The following is a 26,457-nucleotide window of genomic DNA, read 5'->3' as shown; positions in this document are numbered from 1 at the left end:
TGTTAAGTTAATGTAAAAATATCCAATGATTCAATTAATAAAATTTAATATATACAAAAAATCAAGCGAATAATTTTAGTAAAATTTAGAGATAAATTAGGAAATTTCTTAATGCTAATTGTTATGAAATTTAAAACATGAGTAATTTTATTTCTTGATTTTGTGTAAGGAATTCATTTTTTGGAGATTTTTTTTTTCAAAATACTTAACAGGATAATAAAAACTCGAATTCAAGACTATTAAAATTTCACACCAAATGATTTGTGTGTTCAATAGTTGTATAAAAAATTATTTTAATTTCTTAAAGGTTAAACTCAAGTTTCTCCCATAATTTATTATAAAATCTTAAATCTTAATTATATTTCTTAATAGTTAAAGTGAACTTTCTCTCATCTTATAATAAAATCTAAAGTATTAATTATATTTCTTAATTTAATTCGTATGTATACTTGAAGTGAAACTGGACGAATCCAGTTTGACTTTTAATGCTTTGACTTAAAAATTTAAAAAATAATAATACTATCCAACTTCTTAATATATTTTTCATTGTATGTATAATGTTTATATATTAATTGTGTAAAATAATTTTATAGGTCATTTAACCATAAATTATTATTTAAAATAATTATTTTAAAAATTAATAAATTTATGAATTAAATATCTATATACTAACAATATATTATTATTTAATTATGAATTATTTTAAAACAATTATTTTAAAAATCAATAAATATAATGATTATGTTACACTGATGTATAATTTCTTTTAATTTATCATAAGTAATGATAAAATATTGTATAAACAGTAACTAATAAACTAATGCATATTTTTTTTCTCATCTTTTCACTGCTTTTTTTTTTTTACTTGTGATTTGTCCATGGCTTATGTATGTCACGTCACGTTTTATTCTCACTTCTCAGTTCACTTTTCATTCAAAGAGATACTACTACTATGCGTCGGTATAAATAATGCTACTCTTAAATGATACACGTATTTAACTGTACGATAATTAAAACCGGCGTCGGTTGAAGCGTCGATCCACTTCCACCCGTGTCTGTGTTGTGTGTAGTTAACACTTGACTCCACAGCAACAACAACGTTAAAGCAGAACCACACGGAATCCACACGCACACAACACACATATTCGTGTGTGTTTGAAGTGGAAGAAAGAGAACGCATAACACAGAACACAGTGCAGACAGCAAGTGATGACGTCGAAACAGACATACAGCGTGTGCTTCTGCTGGCGGCGGCGGTTCAAGCTGGCGCTGGCGGAGGCGCCGTCGGAAATCAAGACCCTATTCAATGAGTACTCCGAGAATGAGCTCATGACACCTTCGCATCTTAAGAGATTCCTGGTCGATGTGCAGAGGCAAGAGAAGGCCACTGAAGAAGACGCGCAAGCCATCATCGATAGCTTCAGGCATTTCCATCGCAGAGGCGCTGGCCTCAATCTCGAAACTTTCTTCAAGTACCTCTTCAGTGACGATAATCCTCCTCTTCTTCCTTCTCATGGGGTAAGCAAAAAAAAACACTCAGCTTTTTGTGTTTTCCTATTTGGGTTTTGTCAGAGACAGTTTGGGTCTACGAGATCTGGATTTGGCATTGTTTACTTTCCAATTGGGTGCTCTTCTTTTCTCCCTAGATTGGATTTTACTCGATTCATTCCCTTATTCTATTTTTTTACTGTATTTGCTTGCTGTACTTTTTCAATTGCGGTGTTTGGTTTTATTTTACTTCAGTTTTTGCAAAAGCTTGGTCTACTCATGCTAGTTCTCGTTTATTGTTATGCACAAAGGGTTAATCGTAACTGAATCTGTAGTGATTTAGCTTCTTCTTGGTTTTCTAGTTTGTACTTTTGGACTCACCCCCCAAAGAAAAGTCTGAGTTTTATTGCATTTTGGTTGACCGTGAAGATTTGTGACTCAAGTTCCTAATACAAAATGATAACACGATTGAGGATTAGCATTTTTCTCCCCTCAATTTTCAGAATGGATTCATCATTTATGCAGTTGAGCCTTTCTCTTATAAGTTGCTTCTTTTGGGAAGGACAGGGCATTGCAAGGCATATGAAGCCTTTTGATTTATATTCCATTCATGGAAATACCCTTTATTGTTGGATACACTATATAGTGTCACGGTGTCTTTGGGATATGGCATTGCTTTTTAGTTTTTACATTGGTTTTGATTGTGTTTTTGGGAATCAGTCATCATTTAGATTAGGATCTTCTTCTCTAGTGCCTTAATTTGGTAAAAATCAGGCCCCGAGATATTACACAGAGGGTTTCAGGGGCAAAACTTTGATTTACATATTGAATTTCATCCAAATTTTTGACAAGTCATTGTTACTTCCATCAATATTGATATTGTATCATGCTTAATTATATGCATTTGCTTATTCTGATCATTGTGTGTTGTATGATTATTTCTTCCATCTCAGGTGCACCATGATATGACTTTACCCTTGTCACATTATTTCATATATACTGGCCATAATTCCTATTTAACTGGGAATCAGCTGAGCAGCGACTGCAGTGACGTCCCCATCATAAATGCACTGAAGAAAGGTGTGCGGGTGATTGAATTAGACATATGGCCTAATGCATCAAAGGATAGTATAGATGTTCTTCATGGAAGGTAAGTTTAGTAGTTTACAGGTAGAATGATGCTGACTTTCATACATGAACTCATGCCAACTCTTTTTCCCTCATTTCTCCTTAGTGATCAAGCAGAAGTCAAAGAAATAAGTTTATCAGTTTTGAAAATTGTTATTTATTTTAGCTATCTTTCTCTGCTCTGACTTGCTGTCATGAGTTGAGTGTAGCCTTGAAGACAAAATTTTGTTAACTTTTGCAAACAATGTTAGTTCTCCAACAATTTGATAAAGATTTATCCTTCTATTCTTTTTTTTTTTTTTTTGGAGAATGATGTTGCCAGAGTCAATTGAAGTAAAAAGTTGATGAGTTGCAATGTGACCTCTGAAATCTCTATCTGGCATAATTGAAGCATAAGTTTGAAATTTTTGCCTATTAAAAATTCACTTGAAACCATGATTGTGGAACAGGTTATATATGAATGATATTATATCAATATATTGTTTAATATTGCCAGCTGAATCCAGAAATTATTGACTTGGAAATTTGATACATAATTGTTTATATGTCTAGGACATTGACTACTCCTGTAGAGCTTATCAGATGTTTGAGGTCTATTAAGGATCATGCCTTTGTGGCATCAGAATATCCAGTTGTAATAACCCTAGAAGACCACCTTACACCAGATCTTCAGGCTAAAGTGGCTGAGGTTAGTTACTTGGAGTTTAATTGGGATTCATAATGCTCACATTCTTAATAGTTGATAATCCTATCCAAATTTTTAGATGGTTACCCAAACATTTGGAGACATACTATTTACTCCTAACTCAGAAAGTGTGAAGGAATTCCCTTCTCCTGAATCACTTAAGAAGAGAATTATTATATCAACCAAACCACCTAAGGAGTACCTTGAGGCAAAAGAAAAGGAAAAAGGGGATGATTCACAGCACGAAAAGGAGAAAGGGGATGATTCAGAGCATGGAAAGGCATCAGGTGAAGATGAAGCTTGGGGGAAGGAAGTCCCAAGCTTGAAAGGTGGTACTATAGAGGATTACAAGGTTGGAAACTAAAACAATCGTGCATATTAACTACAACTGCATTTAATTTTATAAGGTAAATTTGTTAATTGACTTTATGCTTTGCCATCTTAGGACAACAACGTGGATGAAGATCTTAATGATGAGGAAGAATTTGATGAATCAGACAAGTCACATCATAATGAAGCTCCAGAATATAGACACCTAATTGCCATTCATGCTGGGAAGCCTAAAGGTGGATTAGTGGAATGCCTCAAAGTGGATCCTGAAAAAGTGAGACGTCTAAGTTTAAGTGAGCAACAGCTTGAAAAGGCTGCTATAAATTATGGACAACAAATTGTCAGGTATTATTAAATGTTTCTAGTAAGTCCTTTTAAGGTAGAATTGATTTGAATGTGGTTGAACCCCCTTTAAAAATGAATAAATAAACATCCTCTAACTCTTTATTGTCATGCAAAATGTTCTAAAAATTGACTGTTAAATATTGTGCTCCAATGATGGTGCACTGCATAAGTGTATGACTTGTTAATATTTAATAATGTTAATAGTTGGTTGATTTATCATCTTGTCTGATATGTGGAGGGTGTGTGATGCATCTGTGTTTATTTGAATTAATTTGTATTTCCTAATTGTTGGCCTGCTGTAGGTTTACTCAGCGGAATATACTGAGGGTGTATCCAAAAGGTACTCGCATTGACTCATCAAATTATAACCCATTAATTGGGTGGATGCATGGAGCTCAGATGGTTGCATTTAATATGCAGGTATCTGCCTCTTCCTTGTATATTTTATTTCATTCTCCCCTCCCCCCCGACCACACACACATTTTTGTTTTCCTTTTTTAATATTTTCTGTTTGGCAATTTTTGCTATTGCTTTGTATTTTGTTGGTTCGTTCTATCTTCTTCTTTGAGGAGGCAGGGGGAATAAGAAATTGGTAACCTTAAAGATACCAACAAAATTTAATAAGCATTTGACATCTAGTGATACAAATTTTACGATGAACATTTGATGTCTAACAATGTGCCTGTTGAAATATGGGGCAGTCCTTTTTTAGCTTGAGTTTTATAATTTATTGAATCCCTTGATGTGTTATTGCCTGCAAGATTCCACGAGTTAGGATGTACACACATCATGACATGAAGTATATTATTGAATACGATGAATATGATTCAGTTTTCATTGTGGTTGGTTTCATTACCAGGGGTATGGGAGATCTCTTTGGTTGATGCATGGAATGTTCAGAGCCAATGGAGGGTGCGGTTATGTTAAAAAACCAAATTTTCTATTGGAGACTGGTCCAGATGACGAGGTCTTCAATCCTAAAGCTAAGTTACCTGTGAAGACTACTTTGAAGGCAAGGGTTTTATGTCAATCAGCTGCCTCATTCAAGTATCTCTAGTTTAATGTTAACAATTTTCATACGCTTCTTATTCTTAGGTGACTGTATATATGGGGGAAGGATGGTACTATGATTTCAAGCATACACACTTTGATCAATATTCACCTCCAGACTTCTACACAAGAGTAAGTTAAGATCATATACTCTTAAAGCATGGGATTCTTGTCATAGCAATTCATTTTCAATTGATAAGGGTAGTTGTTCCTTGCTATTTATTGCATGCATATATGATACCTTCCCTTTTGTTTTCACCTATTTCATGGCAAAATTGTTGTGTGATTTGATAAACTTTTTATGCAGGTGGGGATTGCTGGAGTCCCTAATGATACTATAATGAAGAGAACTAAGGCAATAGAGGATAATTGGTTACCTACATGGAATGAGGCATTTGAGTTCCCTCTCACTGTTCCGGAGTTGGCCTTGCTTCGCGTAGAAGTTCACGAGTATGACATGTCTGAGAAAGATGACTTTGGTGGACAAACATGCCTACCTATCTGGGAGCTTAGAAGTGGCATTCGAGCAATTCCACTGCATAGCCAAAAGGGAGATAAATACAACACTGTAAAGCTTCTCATGCGCTTTGAGTTTATTAATAATTGATTCTGTGCAATGTGCATCCTTCTGCTCCCCATTATTATTATTATTATTATGTACAGTCATTAAGATGTGTTAGTAGCAAGAGTTTGTATGTAGTAGCTGGATGATATCGTGAATTATGTGCCCCGTTAAATGATGTAAGAAACAAAATGTGTTGTGTATTTTGTTTTCTTGAGGAGACTTGTTGGTCTTGTAAGGCTTGTCAATATATACTACTTATATATATATATATATATAAACATAAGGAAATTGTTCGTGTTTTGTATGAGAATACTTTTTAAGTCATCTGTACTCAAATGTTGGTTTTGATCTGTGATGTGTTCTCATTTTACAAATTTTATTTTAAAAGCATGAAGTTATTTTAGATTCTTTACTTTTTAAACAAAAGACAAAACAATGATTAAGTTTGAAAATTAGCATGAATGCGTAATAAGGAAGTTTGTTTAATACCATGACAGCAAAACGTGTTAAGATATCTTGGTCAAAGACAAAATAAAATATGTAATCGCTTCTCGAAGTAGATCATAGACTTGAAGGAAGAAATTGATGGTTAAAACCCTAACATAAATTGGGTTAACAAATGATTGATGTTCATGACAGCCTGACAGGCAAACATAAAAGAGCTAAGGCGTGGTGCTGCTTATTGTTTTTTCTGACCCATCTATTTAGTGGTATTTCTCTTATATTATTAATTAAAAGTTATGCCTAAATTATTTAATATAATTCAAAGTATTTAATATTATTAAATATACCTAATCAAAATTGAAAGTAAAGTTTGTTAAAAACTGATTGAGTTCTCTCTGACTGTCTCCCAATTTCTCTATCTATATTACTTTGATCTAAATTTTAGTTACTAGATATTGAGTTTAGTTTCTTTTAGAAAAAACTGAATTTAATTAGAATATACTAATAGTGTATATATGATTGTCATATTTTATATGATAAATTTATTTATTCTTATAATAATTATTTTAAAAGTTATACTTAGAATTAGTTTTTTATTAGTTGGCAACTTTAAAAAATTTATACTGACCGTAGATAAAAATGAAACCTAGTTATATATTTGTTTCTAAATATAATTGGTCTCACCATTTTTTTTCGCCATGTTAATCTGTAAGTTTCCAAGTAACCACTAAACCACGTACTTAAGTGGGATCTGTTTCATATTTTGGCTGCCTGAGGAAAATATTAATAAGATAGCATCCAAATATCATGTTAATGAATCATTCAAAAGAAAAATGTGTTATCTTAATACATACTAGTACTTTCTTAGTTTATATACGCCAAAAAAAAAAACAGTGATTGCACTAGCACTCATCCCAAATATAGAGCCTTCCTGAGTTGGGGCTCACAGTTTAGATGCATATATATCTGTAAAGTTAGCCTTGGGTTGGGTATTGCCTTGACCTATAAGCATTCATATCATAGCAAACATAAATGGATAAAAATTTAATGGGTATAACTCAGTTGATAACCCATATTGAATTTGTGGGAAAGAACATAAATTCTACTCTTGTAGATTATACTCTTGAAAAAAAAATAAGAACTCTCAAGTGATTAAACTCTGAACCGAATGATTACTGTTGTTAATAAAAAAACATAAATGGGCAAAAGTAAGTTGGGTCACCGGGTATTAATTACAAAGGACACATTCATCATCACCATCAGACCCCAATCATATTGACACTTCACTAACCCATTAGGCCTATGGTCCAGTACCCTAAGCCCAGCATGTGCAGAATTTGCAAGTGACATTAATTTTGAGCCATTGAAGTACCGTTCCATATTTGACCAGTCTAAAGAAAATTTCAGTAGAATAATTTCTTTCACGAGGAAGAGCAAAATTGCTTCAGACGGAGTCCTATAAAATGTGTAGTACTCAAAGCCTGTGTTGGTCATTATCATTAACTCTTGACCCCATCACCTAGCTGACGTGTGACTAGAAAGGAGCAATAGGCTACAAGTCATTAACCAATCCACTTCTTTAATTGGTTCCTTTTCTCTAGTCAGACTCTTCCACCCATCATAGAAGTCAGCAAAGTCTTTCTAAGTAATTAAATAAATGTGTAGACCAATCTATTTTTTGATGGGGTCCATGTTTGGAAAGGTGATAAAGAACAAAAGGGTTAATTATAGTGCTTCTTCCCAGGGCCCAATAGCAACCTAGAATGAGAGGATACACTAGCATTGTATTTTCAAGCTCAAGCTCAAGCCAACCCTTGTTAACACTCTTTCACACGCTTACCAAATTTGCATTAGACTTGGTAAACTACAAGTAGCTTCCCTGTCAACGCGTGTGACCAAATAAGTAGTTCATGACGGTGCCTTCTCCTCCGACCAAAATATAAATGTAAACAAACTAATGCGCAATAGTTAATATGTTCATGGAGGTAAGTGTTCTAAATTTACACGTTACATCAAGTACAATGCCTTAAACGTATTAGCCTAAACCTTAACATAGAGGTTGCACTTGCATCAAGTACATTGCTTTAACCTGTAGCATAAACGACAAGAAGAGAGGCTACAAAAATTTTAGTGTACTTGCACACAATGTCACATGCATTAGGCACAAATTATACTTTACCTGTATCACTGTATGTGCGAGGCATACAAGAATTGCAGGTTGCAAATTCTTATCCGAAACAAACAATACTTATCACACAACGCTATAGACATGGTTAAAAACCAAAATTTCAAGAATATTTTTATTTACCATGAAAAAGAAAAACAAAATTCTGATATGAAAAAGAAAAAGAAGATTTATAATTGATCAATTTTACTGGCTGTTAGTGTTTAACAAAATTCTGCACTACAGCTTCATGTTAGGTGACATTCCTAGTCTTTACACCCCAAGAGTATACCCATGTAATTAATCAGAAAGAATCAATAAGAATAAGGGAACATTTTCTATTTTGCTTCCCCTTTACCAGGGTTTGAATGTCAGTCGGATACAATGGAGATTGTACCACTGGAAATGCTGCCATGACTACTATCACAGAGAGCCAAAGCACGCTCCAAATTTGCTACAATATCAGCCATTGTTGGTCTGTCCTTCCCCTCCAAATTTACACAATGCATAGCAGTATATCCCACTAGCTCCACTGCTTCTGTTTCATTCATCTCTGGTGGTTTAACCCTGGGGTCCAAAATTTTCGCCAATTCTCCCGTCATAATTACCGGCACTGCGAAGTCTACAACACTCACTGGGGTGCCTCCATTTTCATCATTTTTGAATATAGCCCTCTTTCCTGTTAATAGTTCTAGCAGCACCACTCCAAGCCCATAGACATCACTCTTTGCTGTCAATACATTCAGACCATAATATTCAGGATCAATGTATCCAACTGTTCCCGCTGCCTTCATCGGCTGGTAATCATGGTCAGATTCTGGACTCATCAATGACAATCCAAAATCCGATACTCTCGCCGTCCAAGTCGCATCAATGAGAATGTTGGAAGACTTGATATCTCTGTGAATTATAGATGGAACTGCATAATTATGGAGATACTCAATTCCTCGTGAAGCATCCAGCGCTACTTTGATCCTCATTCTCCAAGAATTCAAGACACTACTACTCTTGTCCACATTGTTCTTGTCATGCAAATGATCATACAATGCCCCATTCTTCATGTACTCGTACACCAAGAGCCTCTCATCTTTCTCTTCACAGAACCCCACCAACCTGACCAAGTGCTTGTGGTGTAACCGGGACAAGAAGGCCAATTCTGACTCAAATGCAGTCTCTTTCTCTTGAAACTTCTTCATCTTGGTACTAGTTTCACCCCTTTTGATTGCCACCTCGCGACCATCGGCGAGTTTGCCTTTATAAACAACACCATAGCTTCCAGCACCAATCTTATTCTCAAGGGAAAAATTGTCGGTGGCTGCAACAAGTTCAGCCAAAGTGAACTCCTCAGCCCTCTCAGGATGCTTTGTGGATGATGTTCCACTCCTTTGACGCCTCATTATCCGCGACCCTTGACGCCTTATGGTGGATGATCTAGAAGGAGGACTAATACTGTTATTAGAACCGCCCACACCATTTACACTGCCACCTCTAGTGATTGTTGGCTGCACAGAATTGTGAACTTTCTTCTTCCCAAAACAAACCCCAGTCCACAAACAATAAATCGCAGTGCATATCCCAGCAACACCTCCCACACATCCAACAATGGCAAATGCCAATAACCCCTTAGTCAAGGCCTTCGACCGAGAAGCCGGAGGAGGACTCGGTGGTGTTGCCGGCATCACCACAGGTGGCGCTGGCACCAGCATTTCAGGTAAACAAGGCTTTGGCTTACAAATGTTTCCATAGCCTGAACACAGAGACGCAGATTGAGGATATATCCCACATTCACTACAAGGAGATTGAACACAAGGCCCTGGAAGAATAGGAGGCAAGGGAATCTCATAACCTGAACCATTATCCCAACCAGGACCCCAACAAATGACTGAAAAATTGTTAGTAGTCAATCCACAAGTAAAATTGGACCCAGAAACAATAACCTCAAAAGAAACACCTTTTGTAACATTATCCTCAAACAACCCTCTCCCACCCCAACAAACGACAGAACCATTGGATCTCCGAATAGCACAAGTGTGCTCAACCCCAAGCGCCAAACCAGAAAACTCCAAAGCACCTCCTTCAGGAACATCAATTTGACCAAAGTTGTTACTTCCTCTGCAAACCAAATACCCACTTGAATTCAACCCACAAACATGTGACTCCCCAGCCACAAGACTCACCATAGACATGTTCCTAAATTCACTCTCCATTTTTCTCGCTATAGACCCAACACCCCAACACCGAACCCGATCACTACCCTTCAAAACTCCGCAAGAGAAGCCCGACCCAGATGAAATGGAATCAAACCGGTCCGAGCCAGATGGCGATTCGAACGCGGCGTTCGTTCTCCAGCACGACGCCTTTCCGGCGCCGACCACGGTGGCGCAAACCTGGGAGTCTCCGAGGGCGAGATTCTCGAATAGAACAGTGCCATTGTTGTAAAGCCTCTTGCTTTGGAAGGCGGAGAGGGTGTCCCAGCAGAGGAGGCTGTAGTTGCCGCAGCGGAGACCGCAGAAGTAGCTCCGGCCGCCGGAGATGGTCGAGAAGGAGACGTTGGGGGCGACGGCGACGACTTCGCCGTGGCGGTAGCACGCAATGCGCCGCGTCGGCTCCGATGCCACCACGCCGCAGACGGCGGAGGAGGTGACGGCGAGGGTGGCGGCGGAACCGAGGGCATGCGATGGTGATAGTGAAGAGAGGATTAAGAGGGTGGCGATGAAGAGAGTGAAGGTGGCGGCGGAGAAGGGTGATTTATTCTTCTTCATTGTGCGAAAGAATGGATTTTTTTGGGTTTGGGGGTTGCGATTGTTTCTGCGACATTGGCAGAGAAAAAGAGTTGAAGGGTACGGTGAAAGTGAAACCTTTTCAGGGTGTTTGTTGCAGACTCTGTTGACATCAGATAACGAGGTTTTTTGAACGTGTTTTGGGGATCGCCTTTTCCTTTTCTTTAGGCCATGTTAGGCTCATGAATATTTATCTTTTATCTTTCACATGAAATTTTTTGAATTTATATAACCACACGCACACGTGACACGTGGAGTAGTTTTTTTTAATTTTTTTTACCAAATAAAATTATTTTTATGTTATAAATAAAAATAAAAAATAATTGAGGAATGAAATTAGATATTATTTTTCTTTTTAGTTTATAATTAGTCCAAAAAAAATCAACTATCTCAAATTATTTTATTTATATAAATGATTTTCTTAACCAACTATTTATTTCAATCTATCATGATTATCTTTATCTTTAAATAAGAATTAAAAAAAAATTAACGCTAAACTGAACTTCGATAATTATTTAAAATAAATTTTAATAATTAAAATATTTTTTTAATAATTTAAATTGTTCATTGTAAATCTAAAATATAATTTTTATATGTGAATTTCATTCAAATTTTTTTAGTCTCATCTATTTGATTTGTATTAAATAAAAAATTATTCTTTGGATTTATATATTTAAAAATATTTATTTTTTATAAATTTTAATTACAATAGAATTTATATATTTAAAATATTTATGTTAGTATAAATTTTAATTGAGTAAAAAAATATTTATCACGTGCAATACATAAGTTAAAATAATAGTTTTTTTTCAAAATTATTATCTCTTTTAGTTTTTAAAAAACAAACTATCTCTAAATTGCTTTTGTTTTCTACTTTTCACTTTTCTATTATTCATGTTAGGGATGAAATGTGATGAGAGTGTTTTCTTAACTCAAGCTTTGGTGATGAGGGAGTTGAATATTACAATCCATGGATGTGTCATAAGAAAGGTTTGCCAAAGTGTGTGTGGAGATTGACTTGTGCCATTCAGTAACGGGGCAGGTTTGATTTTGCAATTACATAGGTTGACGACATCACCTACTTTTGTAAATTACAGGTGTTTTTATTTTTATTTCATTGAGATATTGTCAGCATTAGTCAAAGCTAAGGAAAAGAATTTTTACACTGGCTAAAGTTGACATGGTTGAAAGGATGTTTAATCAATGTGATATAATTTATAATTTTATATATTGGTAACAATTTCTTTAATGTGTTTGTGTGCGCCCTTCTAAGGTGATGTACAGTGGTGAAAATTTTATAATATGTAGCATTACTTTTATATACTTATATTCATTTATACATGTGAAAGGTGAATTTTTTAAGTTGATACCATCATTTTAATATATATATATATATATATATATATATATATTTCATTTATTTTTAATCATGACTTTTAAAAGGAGACAATATTTTATAGGTGTTTAGTAGTTGTATATCTAAAAATTTAAAAATAATACAATCACTTATCAATATATACATTCAAACATCAATAATTTATTAAACTTTAAGCACTTATAACATAAGTTGTTTCTTATATAATAAAAATTGTTGAATAAAATATCGATTAAGTTTTTTTTTCAAACCGATCTTAATGTAGATATATTATATTTATTAAATCACGCATAAACACATGTTAGAAAATTAATAAAAGTGTTTTCACCAAAAAAAAAATAATAAAAGTGTCCGTATATATTTTATTTAATATATATATAGGTATTACTTAAGTCCTATCATAATTACTTTTACTTAAACTATAGTGTGTTTTATATATAGATCTATTCAAAAAGTCAAACTTTCCATAAATATCTATTATATTTAATAGATATAATATTTAATAAATACCAAAATAAATCATATATAAATATATCTATTTGTTTATATAAATATTATATTAATAATATTAAATGTTATATTAATGTTTGTGTTTAACTATTTCATATTATTTTTTAATTTGTATATTTAAAATATGTTTAATGTATAATAATAATTTAAAATAAGATAACTTTTCAATTCATAGTACTTTATTTAAAATAATATTTAGAGAATTGATATATGTACAATAACTAGTATGTTTACACGGGAATGATATTTTTTTTATCATTATGATATAAATGTAAAATATTTATTAATTTTATTAATGATTAATTTTGACAGAAATTATATTTTTAATAGAATTTCTTTTTTCAATCACATTTTTTTACTTAAAATCATTTTTTTAGACTTCATTAATCTTTTTTTCGTAATAATTATTTTTATTTATTATCTTTTCACTTTAGTGAGGATTTTCTTTTATTAGCGAAAAATTAAATTTTCTCTTATACGTTGATATCTCTGTGTAAATATTTTAATATAGAAATTATATGACATATAAAATAGAACTTTTATGAAAATCCTGGCTTGATGTATTATTTATTATAGAATTTAGTAGTATTTTACAAATTTGGACCAAAAGGTAAAAGCTTTTCAATTAAGTATTCAAAGTTGTTTTCACATTTTTAAGAATATTTTTATTACAATATTATATCTTTTAACCTAGTAAAAAAACATATTTTTTCCTCAAAGTTACTAATCCAATTTTAGAATTTCTAACAATTTAATTTCTCAAAATTTAATTGTAATAGTTATTTTATACGTTTACAACAAATATAAGTAAATATCATCCCGTGCACCAATATCATCGAATCTTTTTTATTTCCAAAATTTAATAATTAACGATTGAAACTGTCAATTTTAAAAACTCTCAAATCTTTTTTATTTCAAAATTAAACAATGAAATGCAAAGAAATGAATTACAGCAGAAAAAACCACTTGTCGAAAGAAGAATGAGACAAATGACAAAAAAAAATGGAAGTCTTCCAATATTAACTCACAAATGTATAATATACATTGATGGATTTCTTTTTTTTAATGATTGAGGAAAAAAGAACAAACAAAAAGTAGCAAAAAAAGCAACAGACTATCTCAGTCTTAGAGAAATTACTCCCAACAAATAAGCTAGAAGTAAACTTTGCACATCACAATTCAGATGGATCGGACATTGTGTCCAAATTTGAAGAACAATATTCATTAATTCGAGCTCCTTTCTTGGCGAGAAGATTCGTGCAAAAATACATATATGTTGACATCCCGAGCTGTGAAAGATCTAATCCTTGATATTAGCGAGTACAAAGGGTGATACTCACTAGTCCCATTGTTGTTATGATTAAACAACAACCTTAGAATCTGATTCACACATGAACATGATATTAGTGTATCTAGCAGACAAAGCAAGCTTTATCCCATAATAGATAAGTTGCAATTCAGCATTCAAGATAGTAGTGACCTCACAATAGCCTGAAAAACCCATACACCAGTTACCAAGTGAGTTTCTGATGATGCCTCCGGATTGCCAGATTGAGAATTTGATTTCGAATGTACCAATCATCACGGACCACGCCTTGAAAGATTAAATCATTCCCAGATTTCCAGATGAACCAGCAACCAGCAATAGCAAAAAGACTCCCATGATCAGCCAGAGAGTTCCCACAAATCCACTGAGAAGCAGAAGCCTTCAAATTTATTTTGTTGTATAAGTACAATTTCTCTAATATTTAAGGCTAGAAATCACAAGATGGATTATTTTGAGAAAATAGTTTGTAGTCAAATTATGCAATAACTCATTAATTAAGAAAATGTTTAAATCATTTATTAGTGAAAACAATTATTAGTCAGATTTTAGTTACCTTGTGGTCTAATTTTAGATTAGGTAGTGTCTCTTACCTCTGGTAAATCAAAAGGTTAAGAAAAAAAAAGTTATCATTACAAATTTTTTGTTCTTATTTAAAAAAATCAAACTTAAATTTTAAACTAAACTTATTTAAATGTATAATTAAATTTAAATAATTTTTTCAGGAGTCAATTCAAACTTATTACTCGTTTTTTACCTGACTAAATAATATATGCATTGGGTGGGATAAAAATTCTGCGTTCTTATGTTTTTTTCTTTTGAACAGAAATCACAGTTTATCTCGGAACTACAGGACCATAATTGGATTCTAAAACAAAGAGCAAGCCAAACAAATCCAAATTTGGAGGAAGAGAATGGAAAGGAAGCTCACGACATGACACGACATACGTAACGTAAGTAATTGCAGCTTCCCAGTGTTCCAAATGAAAACATAGGATGCCAATGTTTTTTTTTAACTTACATATAGAATTCAACAGGCATGCATCTATTATATTAGGGTAATCTTATTATACTTTTAACTAATCCAAAAATACTTTTGGTATATTTTTAATGTATTTATTATCATAAAAGTAAAAAAAAAACTTATTATTTGAAACAATTTGTTACTGAATAAAAGTGTAAAATATTTTTACACAGTCAATTTATATATTATTTATACATATTTTTTATAATATTTTTTTATATTTTATGAATAAATAATATATGCACTGGGTACGATTATTATTTTAACACTATCATTGGATCATAAATTATTTATAATAAATTTATTTATTTCCTTAAAAATTATACTAAGATAATTTTTTATTGGTTGATTGAGTAAAAAAAAATTACACTTTTTTTGCTACTCTCTCAATACATGTTTACTAAACTTTTTTTTTATATTTTTATGGGACACCCTTTTTTGTATTTTTTTTTCTATCACATTGTTTATTTATTTCATATTTTTATGCATTTAAATTAAAATATATATTAAAATATATTGAACGCGTCACTCAATTATATATTGTCACGAATAATAATTTTTATTTTATTTTATGATATAGGCATCTCCAATTACATTCATTTAAGAATTTCTCTTTGAGTTTTTAAGCGAGTCCGAAATAAATGTTATTATGCCACGCCCCTTTTAAGCAATTTACTCACATTGTACTTGAATAGTACAATCCTTTAATAAGCAATCGACATTTTTATTTAATTTTTTTATCATTAAACTATTCGCATTTAATTGACCTTTACAAAATCAATTTTTTGTAAGGATTTAAAAGATCTAGTTAAAAATTATACTTATTATAATTTCTTATTAATTAATAGTGTAAATTTTTTATACTATAATGAAAAATAAAATATCTTGTTAATTAAAAGTTAAATCTGCCAGTCAGATTCCATTTTCAATTTGTGTAGTGGCGCAAAATAATTAATGAGTTTTCAGTTTCGCACTGTTACAGAATTAGAATTTACTCGGTTTGTAATGTTGTAGCTTCCCGTGACTAGCTGTTTATTCATGATATTTCCTCCGTCGTAAAATAAATATTACATAAAAAAATCTGTTACAAAATAGGTATTATATTTTACTTTTCAATATAATATTAAATATTCTTTTTCACCAACATTTTAATAAATATTACTATAATTTTTAAATCTTTCATTTATTTGATAAGATTAATTATATAAAATTATTAATATTTTTTATTTATTTAACAGTTTTTTTAGTCTCCATAAAATAACCTAAAATAATATAACTTATTTTGAGATGAAGGTAATATTAATTTATTAATTTATAATAATAAATGTTTTTAAAAGATGTGATAGTTTTTGCGATCTTTGAGTTGGAGCTTTGAAATTGAAATCTGAGATGGACACGAGGAATCATATATTCAAATTAAATATCATAATTTTACAAAAGAAGAAAAAGCACGAAAGGGACAAGAAATGAGAAAAATGATAGTAGGAGATTAGGAGTACTTCCGCACTTTGCTGGCTATGGAGACTGTAGAAATTATTTAAGAGATACATATACTCATTTTTTCTTATACATCATGTCTGGTTTAAAAAGAAAGAAATAGAAAAGATGAAATAAAAGAGAGATAAATATTGTAATAGTGTATCAATCATTAAAAAAATTTCAAATTATAATAATTAGTCACAATCTATTATAAATAAAAAATAAATATATCACATATTTCACTTCTTTGAATCTGAGTTATTTTATTAACGGTAACGGACGAAAGTTAATAGTTGGATATATTTATCACACTTTTTTCACTTTTTTGAGGACTAAATTTTGTATTTTCATCTCTCAGGGACGTATTTGTCAACAAATTACACATTCAGGAATAAAAAGTGAATATTTACCCTATTCTTATTCCAGGGAAGACGAAAAGTCAATAAAATATTATATGGCAAATATGTCCCTATGTTGACAATTAGAGATGGTCATATTGACAATTATTTCAGTGACAAATTCGTCCCTCTGTGTCAAGTATGTTATTTTATTAACGGTGATGAACGTAAGTTAACGGTTGAATATATTTGTCGCACTTTTTACACTTTTAGGGACTAAATTTTATATTTTCATATTTCAGAGACATATTTGTCAGCAAATTACACATTCAAGAACAAAAACAATTAATTAATTAATAAATAGAGACAACATTCTAAGCTCTTAAGAGGCTAAATCCTCCATTGTTGAGAGCTTAGCAACCAAACACTCATGATGTAATTTTTTTTCATTATCTATTTAATGTTATTTTAATTTTTATTGTCTCTTTCATGTATCTGTCTTAGGATTTAGGCATTGAGAAATGTTTATCTTTTAAGAACTGAGAAAAGACATCTAAATGATTCATGTCTAGGAATAGAATGATATTGTTTAGTATGTTTTATGCATCTCTACTTCTAATGCAATTTACTTAGTTTATTCTTCAAAGGGATTAGGATAAATATTAGATAAATTAGACTATTTTACTTGAGTGATCGTGATTAGAGTATATGAGTAGATATAGGTAAAAATTGGAATAATATTAAATAAAAAAATCATTAACATTACATCGAGAGTAGTTTTGGTAGGCTAAATCCCAACATATTATTTGCATATTTTTGTATCATAACCCCCAAAATGTTTGTTTTTTTTGCTCTTGCCTGTTTTAGATAGTAGTTTAATTTTTTTGTCAATTTATTTTTTAATTTTTCATCTCTCAAATTCAATTTATTATTTGCTTGAAAATTAAGAATACACCAATTTAAATACAAATAAAGTCATTATAGACTCAACACTTGGACTTTCGTTTTACTTTACTACTTGTGATAATTTGATGCACTTGCTGCATTTAAATTAGGAAATTAAAAAAGTAAAACGAATTCTCTTTTACAAAAAGCAAACTAATCATTTCCTTAAGACAAAAAGCAGCTTGTTTAAGTTTCAAGCAATATTTTATTGGACATGAAATTGTGCACTGCCTGTGACCCATTCTTCTAATCAAGAGCCCAGATTGTATATTTGGAATTCCATGTATCAAATAATTACAATTACAGTGCAAAAATGAAACCTGCCCATTTAATATCACCAATTGTTAACTATGATATACCAACCACAAGAATAGGATAATTAGCATGGATTTTCTTTTTCTTTTTTTAAGCCAAAGGAGACATTTACAAAACGCAACTGAATTAGTGTTTAAGAATAAATGAAGGGTATGGAAGTAGACAAGCAGAAGAGAAGAGAAGCAGAGAGACAAAGTGTCACCCTAAGAATGAATTTGAAAAGAGGTTCTTTAAGGTCCAGCTCCTTTTTGTCAAGGTATTCAGGAATACTGGATAGAACTTTAAGGACAGGTTAAGCTGGCAAGCTGGAAAGAATTGCTTTTCTTTTTTTAATTTTTATTTCTTACAATCTAAATACCTAACATGATGTTGGGCTTCCAATTCCATCCAACCATTACTTAATTCTTATTTCTTTAAGAGCATAAGGCATATGACCATACTTGGGTTGCCTTGCCAGTTGCTACCCATCTTTTGGAGGGAGACTTTAAGACAAATAGATAACCATTTAATAAATGTTGGAGTTTATATAAAAATATATATATAATATTAGGGGATTGCTATTGAACACACGAGCGTCTGAACGCTCAAAACATTAGATTGAAAAGTATCATAATCTGTGTAACTGTGTAAGATTTTGAGTTAATATTAGTAAAAGAAAGAGAGAAAACAAAAACTGTGTGCATTCAGCTCTAGCATATAAATGCTCGAGCTCTTTCTAGCACCCTTAAAAGTATGAACTAAAGAGGATGGTGCATGTTGGGTTAATTTAATGCATATTACTGGGCTAAGCTATAACTAACAATATGAACCATTTATTACATCAAACCTTTACCAGACATAACCTATAGTTACAATAGGATTTAGTTATCTAAAACAAAGGGATATACTTCAAAAAAAGAAAAACAATTATAATCATTGATCGAAAAACAAGTGATTAAAATTTTAATAACTTCACGATTTGCTATATATGTAAATATATTTTTATCACAATTTCAATTGTTAAATTTTTAATTAATAGTTCTAATTATACCTTATCTTTCAAGGTAATAATACCTCAACTTTAAAAGAAACTTTTTTTTTTTAATTTGTGGAGTGGAACCAGTCAACCTGATCCTTCCCTAAGATGTTCGACTCCATCAAATTTCTCACATATTATTCATACCTTTTTTTATCTAATTTTAAATTAAATCTTAAATTAGTCTTAATTAAATAGTTTTTTTTCTTTTCCAAAACCTCGGTATGCGGATACCATATCGAACAGTTAATTAATCTACTTCGAGTTGGGGGCAAGACTACTTTTAATGGCTAAGCTCTTTCGACTGAGTTAATAAAATAATTTTGATTATTTTATACAGGTTCAATTCCCAGAAGGGCTAAATAGTAAGTTCACTGTGAAAAAAATACATGATTATCTTTATACAGTTGAACGCAACTTCATACTACCTACTCAAGGTAAAATACGACTGCCTCTGTTGTCAAATATATATATATAAAAAAAACATCTTTTAAGTTAAATTTAAATATAAATAAATCTAACTAATTCCATTTTAATTGATAATATCTTTCTAAAAATCCATTCATTTAATTATAATTTAATTTTCAAACTCTTTTATATTCATAATATTAAGTTTCAATGAAAACACATTATAGAAATAATCTTATTTTTTACGAATAAAATTAAATGAGATTAATTAACTTTCTTAATATAAAATTAATTAATTTTATTTATATATGAATTCATAGAAAATAGAAATTTTCACACAAGTCAAAAGAAAAAATCCTGCAACTCCAGGCTAGCACACAATAAGGAGGAGGAATAACAAATTTTTTTCTTTTTCCAGAGGCCAATCATACCTACCTAACACCAAAATAATTCTCCCAACTCACCCAAGAAAAAAAAAAAAGCTACACTAGCCAATATGCCATAGACTTTTGACTTTGTGAGCAGCACAATAACGTCAATCTGAGTTATTAAGGATACTACTAGCTCCAAACGTTAGATTTCTCATAAATTACATAAATTATGCTAACGACCAAGACTATAAAGTACAGATAATCACAGATCACTTCAAGCTTTCTTGAACTCATTAAAGCAATTGACCCTGACTAAAGAAAATAAAAAAGCGAATCATTTATGCAGTTAGTTAGCTTTAATTTATTTTACATGCTTCACTAGCTGGTCATAACAAACTTTGCAACGTAATGAATGTTTAAACTGTTAATTATTGATAATTGATAATTTTACAATGGACTAACGAGATACTTTCCAACAGACTGCAAGCCTATAAACAAGAATCAGAATTCTGGCAATCTACATACACAAGTGGTGAACTGATTTGACATCCAAGAAGCAGAGCATTTGAAACCCTTAGGCAATCCAAAAACAAATTGATGCTATACAAAAAATCTATTTCAACCAATCAGCAGCTGCCCTTCCAGCAAAACAACTAAGAATTTCACCAAAAAGAAAACAGAGAGCTTAATGGCAAACTAGTTTAATCCTACAAAGTCCAACTGGAAGCTGGAATCCCTTGTTTCTGGAACCAATCAGGCATGTGGAACTTTTCATAGAGGAAAGGTCTTACATCATTCTGCTCAGAAAGTTGCTTGAGAAGTGGAAGAATGACATCTAGAAGCTGTTACACATCAAAATACAGGAGATGATGGTGAGCAATTCATCAAAGTATCAGACGAGTGATTTATTTTATTTTAAGCATTGGTGGTCTTAAATTTCAATAGCACAGATCTTTGCACACCTGGGTGTCATGTGGTTGCCCAGCAGAAAATGGAATGCACGGAATTCCATTCACCGGTTGCAATACAAAGCTGAAAGGATTATTGTCTACAATAACAATGCGACAAAGATCCTTTGAGATGCAGGTAAGATCCTTGACATGCTCCCGATATTCCCTGCAAGCAAACAGCATTTATAAGAATGCTTGTACAAATTCATCCAGCAGAATCCATTCTGAACTTCAAACTCAAGCACATACACCCCAAAATAACTTTAAAATTCCAGAAATGATGCAGATTATTTAATAACATTTAAAAAACTACAAAGAAAATCCTCGCAGACTGAAAATACTGTGAACAGAAACAATTAAATTTTAAGTTTGTAATATCAATGGTACATACAAACCAGTCTGGTGTGAACAACAGTCGGTTGTTATGGTTTGTTAGCATGATTTCAGCTGTTGAATTTATATTGAGCCCAAAAAGAAAAAGTAAATCCAAATTCAATTGTGACCTTGATTATGCAGAACATAGTTCAGAACTGAGAGAAATGCAAAAGCGTAGAAATTTAATCCCATGCATTACTCAAGTGGTTATGATGGGTAGGGATTTGGGTAGAGCTCTAGAGTTTGGGTGCGGTAACAACTCCAATTATATCAAAAATGAAATCATAGACAAAACATCCAAAAGTCAGTTAGGATAAACTTCTCGACAAATATTTATAGGAAAAGAAAATATAATGAACCAAACATCTCGCGTAAGCTAAAATCATTATATGCACTTCAATTAATGAAGTTTGATGAAAGAGTTATTGAAAAATTTGAGGTGCATAAGTTGATTTTTAACATGAGAAGTTAGATCATTCTACCTCCTTGATTCATTTTATTTTCTTTAGAAGTGCTTAATGAGAAAATTTTCCAAACTGGCTCTATACAGTTTTGTCCCTCTCAAAAAGATTCTGGTAAAACCAACAAAAGAATCAAGACATTTAGCCAGAAAATCCAAAGCATGTAATCCCTCAGGACTTTGAAGATATTACAAAAGCCAGCCAAATGTTTTTTTTTCTGCGGAAAGCATAACAATAAAAATGACCACAAGATGTACCATTCTTTGAGACTTGTATACACTCTACTAATTTAAGTAAGATCACTCGCACACACACACACACACACACATATCTAGTATAAATGATAGAATAATATCATAAACATAAATATATAGCTGGAAAAGAAAAAAAGAAAATTTTAGAAACAATTAAAGAGAATAATTGCTGCACAGTTCTTCTATAACAGCACAAAACTTTCGTCCATTTAGCTATGCAGCACACTGCAGTCAAATTTAGCAGATGCTCATAAGCTCATTCGGTCCAAAAGTGTCCAGCATTATTATATGAATGCAACAAATTTGCACCAAATATCAATTTTTGTGGGTGGTTTATCAGTTTTGTAAAGATTCAATGACCGACCCTCCAACTTATAGAGAAGACAGGCATAGACCATGAAAGCATGGGCTGGTACCAGAAAAACAAGGAATAAAGAACCATAACTAAAAATAAAATGAACTATAATATTAATTCACATATAGTTGGCTGGCTACCAACCATGATGTAAACAGAAAGATTAATTACATAAAACAGAATACTGGATTTGAAACAAGGTAGATGCACTTACGTGCTAATTGTTGAGGGCCGATAAAGTCGTAGACTGAATCGATTTTCCACATCTATTCTGTCAACAAGGGGTCTAGCATAGCCTGTGAGAATTTACAGGCATATGTCATTCAGAAATGTTGAACATAATTCCCGAAAGATGAATATGCACAAGTGCAGCAGCTTAGTATTTTGGGACAAACCTTCAAGACCAGCTGTAAACAGCACCATGTCAGCAAATTCACTGAGTTGCTTTAAAAATTCCTTCAACCCAGGGCGTTCAAATACTGTAACATAATTGATTTTTTTGCCTTCTCCTTCCTTGAAAATCCAACATGATCAAGTGAGGATATAATATTATAGTTGTCGACAAGCAATCAGATGCAAATTACAAAGTAACTTACCTTGTCTATCGATACACATTCCAGCTCAAACCAATTCAAACCACCTTCGATTGCTTGAGTCCGTAGAGCAGCTGGCAAACTTGATGTCTCATATGCACATACCAGTGTTTCATCTAAGTCCAGCACAACCTACAAGTGCACATATAAGATCAAAATCTACATTAGCAACAGGAAAAGAGGAAGCAACAAAAGAAAATTACTAAAGAATGATATCATTAACATTCTTCTAACAGCTCATCAATAGAATACACCTTATACCACTTTTTCATTCTTCTTTTCTGACTAACAAAATAAATTCAAACCGGTATATTTTGCATACCAAATTTGGGCATTTGCAAGTGTGTGCCAAGGGTAAATGTAAAGACATGAAAATTAAAACAAAATAACAACTCAACGAGAGAAGCTACATGCAAATAGCATGGTTGAAACATGTGTACATGAATAAAACGGAGTCAGATTGTGATAAAAACGCAGAAACTACTGTGAGTAGCTTCTGCTTGGACACACGTAAAGCTTGGAATCCAAACATGTGGTAAATATAAATGAGGAAGTTTTCGAAACACATCACCGTATATTACAATTTACAAGCAAACTAAGGAATCAGTACAGCAGACAGCAATATAACAACAAATCATAAATCCCTCCATCATAAAAATCCAAAACACAAGGGGCTTTAAGCTGAACTGCATATGTTGCAACAAGAGTGACTCAACTCTCTAAGGCAAGCAACAGAAATCAGTACACAACCAAACCCAGAGGACAAGCTTCTACAGTCTCATTCCAAATGTCCCCAAACATGAGAAAGACATTTCTAATGTTTTGTCTTCTGCCTTAGATGCTTCCAAAAACCCTTTGAGTTCATGAAAGCCAACCATTTTCCACTTTGAGCAAGTCAACAAGACCATCCCAATAAACTTTATAAATATGCATGTTCAAGTAAAACCAAAACCAAACATGTGGTAAATATAAATGAGGAAGTTTTCGAAACACATCACCGTATATTACAATTTACAAGCAAACTAAGGAATCAGTACAGCAGACAGCAATATAACAACAAATCATAAATCCCTCCATCATAAAAATCCAAAACACAAGGGGCTTTAAGCTGAACTGCATATGTTGCAACAAGAGTGACTCAACTCTCTAAGGCAAGCAACAGAAATCAGTACACAACCAAACCCAGAGGACAAGCTTCTACAGTCTCATTCCAAATGTCCCCAAACATGAGAAAGACATTTCTAATGTTTTGTCTTCTGCCTTAGATGCTTCCAAAAACCCTTTGAGTTCATGAAAGCCAACCATTTTCCACTTTGAGCAAGTCAACAAGACCATCCCAATAAACTTTATAAATATGCATGTTCAAGTAAAACCAAAACCAAAACGAAACCAGAACATCCAGCTAATGTTCAAGTTTAAGCAAAATCCAAACACAAAAACAAGAAACAAGGAAACTAAAAAAAAAAAGGGTACAAAAACAATAAGACAACAACGAAGTTTGAAGTATAAACAAAAGACAAAACAAATCATCCTCATCCCCGAAACACAGATTCACCCGTATAACAGGCACAGTGATCTTTATCAACTACAAACAAGTCTTCCCATTCACCTCCTTAGATATGCAAATTTCAGCATCCTTCTCAAACCCTACTCAGATCAGAGCCAAAGTCAAAAGTTTTTATTTTTTTAAAAAAAAGACACTAAAATCCTGAAATGAAAAACTGAAGCACTAGTTATATTATATTCAACACAAAAGGAATTAACCAATTAATCCTCGAATAAAACACTTTTTTTTTCTTCTCACTAAACACAAAAACAGAGAAAACAATTAAAAAAGAAAAGAAGTGGTTGGTTGCTACGGTACCGTGAGTTTTGGGACGGGATGATCGGCGGGGGAATAATCAAGTGGTGAGATTTCGAGGGCGGAGGGAGGAGGCGAATCGTGTTCAGCAATCTCAACGGAGGGAAGAGGTTTGAAGGAAGAGGAAGAGGAAGAAGCGTTTGAAGAAGAAGAAGAATTAGAAGAGAAAGAGAGTAGAGGGTAGTGACCTAAGGCTCTTATAATCTGGAAGAAGATCTGAAAGAAGAAGGCCAACCAACTCAACAGTGCCCTCCACACTTGCTGAGTCCGAGGCGAGTACACCTCCGCCTGAGTCAACTCGCCCATATTCCCCCAAAACAAAAACCTAACCAACGATCGATCGATCGATGCAAATTGATTATTAATCTCTTGCGTTGCGATTGTGCCGTGCTGCTTACGGGGTGTTTCGATTCTCTCTCTCTTTTGCGTGTGAGTGATTTTCAGAGAGATGTTGTGGTCATGGTGGTGCTTCGACGAGGTCTAGAGAGAGAGAGGGAAAGGAAAAGGGCTACGGAGATTGACGCACGCGCTGCGGTTGCGCGTGAGGTCTTTGGTGGCGCGTTAGTCAGAGATGGCCTTCTAGCTTTTTCTGTATTTTGGATGTTTTTGCTTTTTCTGCGGTCATGGGAGATTCATTGACTACGATTAATAGGGTCGAAAATGGAAATGGCCTTCTTATTAGTATTGAATTTTATTTGTTATCAATAACAATTTTAGTCCTTAATTCGAGAACTTAAACGTAAAATTAGGGATTCTCTAAAAAAAAAATTAACATGAATTTTGGAATTAAATTGATTATTTACTAAAAATTAAAATAAATTGATTTCATAATGAAAACCCTACAAACATTTAAGTTTTAAAGAATTATTTTAATTTATTTTAGGTTTTGTTTGGTAAAATTAGGTGAAAAATGAAAAATAAAAAATAAAAAATTATATGAAAGTTTAAAACTAAAAAGTTAACTTATTAAATTATACTACCAATTATCTATATACAAGCAACATAGTATAAATTATTAAAATTAAGAAAAGTGATGGTTATATTTAATATTATCATAAATTTAAATTTTATCCTGAAAGTATTCTTAACTTTAAATGTGTAGTGATGGGTAATCTCATTTAATATTAAAAATTATAGTGTAAAGTGTAGTAAATAGAGTTAGTAATAAATTAAGGATATAAAAATCATTTAATTATGAATAAGTTTGAAAATTAATCATTGTTATTTGTTGTTAGGATAAAAAAAATACTATTTATTGCTTATATATAAAATGGGAGGTATTAATATTTAGTAAAACTAGCTACGGAAATAAATGGAAATATAAAGTACAAAAATAGAATTTATTTTTAAAAAATGATTAAAAAGTTTGATAAAATATATTAAGGATAAAAAAACTATAAACTAAAAATTAATATTTAAAAAAAATACTATTTTAAGTAACATATTTTAAAATGTTAAAAATTACAAAAAATATTTATTTAGCAAATAGTTAAATATATTTTTCAACTAATAAAAAATTAAAATA

At 32.1% G+C, this 26,457-nt stretch overlaps 3 protein-coding genes across 3 annotated transcripts; 1 reads left to right on the top strand and 2 right to left on the bottom strand.

Moving 5' to 3' along the window:
- The first annotated feature begins 985 nt into the window (after positions 1 to 985).
- LOC114384613 (phosphoinositide phospholipase C 2-like) lies at positions 986 to 5,901 on the top strand. The gene is made up of 9 exons (XM_028344317.1): positions 986 to 1,518; positions 2,442 to 2,638; positions 3,169 to 3,304; positions 3,381 to 3,653; positions 3,747 to 3,976; positions 4,279 to 4,396; positions 4,836 to 4,988; positions 5,072 to 5,158; positions 5,334 to 5,901. The coding sequence occupies exons 1-9, from the start codon at positions 1,210 to 1,212 to the stop codon at positions 5,631 to 5,633; spliced, it is 1,803 nt and encodes a 600-aa protein (XP_028200118.1). The 5' UTR covers positions 986 to 1,209; the 3' UTR covers positions 5,634 to 5,901.
- A 2,470-nt stretch (positions 5,902 to 8,371) lies between these two features.
- On the bottom strand, positions 8,372 to 11,169 carry LOC114384323 (putative serine/threonine-protein kinase-like protein CCR3). Its single transcript, XM_028343987.1, has one exon. The coding sequence runs from the start codon at positions 10,959 to 10,961 to the stop codon at positions 8,571 to 8,573; it is 2,391 nt and encodes a 796-aa protein (XP_028199788.1). The 5' UTR covers positions 10,962 to 11,169; the 3' UTR covers positions 8,372 to 8,570.
- Positions 11,170 to 20,472: 9,303 nt separating this feature from the next.
- LOC114385009 (CTD nuclear envelope phosphatase 1 homolog) lies at positions 20,473 to 25,570 on the bottom strand. Its single transcript, XM_028344928.1, has 6 exons — positions 24,936 to 25,570; positions 23,075 to 23,203; positions 22,874 to 22,991; positions 22,693 to 22,774; positions 21,046 to 21,199; positions 20,473 to 20,925 (listed from the first exon to the last, which is right to left on the bottom strand). The coding sequence occupies exons 1-6, from the start codon at positions 25,236 to 25,238 to the stop codon at positions 20,791 to 20,793; spliced, it is 921 nt and encodes a 306-aa protein (XP_028200729.1). The 5' UTR covers positions 25,239 to 25,570; the 3' UTR covers positions 20,473 to 20,790.
- Positions 25,571 to 26,457: the final 887 nt, after the last annotated feature.

Source organism: Glycine soja, chromosome 14, assembly GCF_004193775.1.
Source record: "Glycine soja cultivar W05 chromosome 14, ASM419377v2, whole genome shotgun sequence".
Classification (NCBI taxonomy): Eukaryota; Viridiplantae; Streptophyta; class Magnoliopsida; order Fabales; family Fabaceae; genus Glycine; species Glycine soja.
The sequence above is the reverse complement of the archived record's forward strand: the minus strand, read 5'-3'. Positions and strand labels throughout refer to the sequence as shown.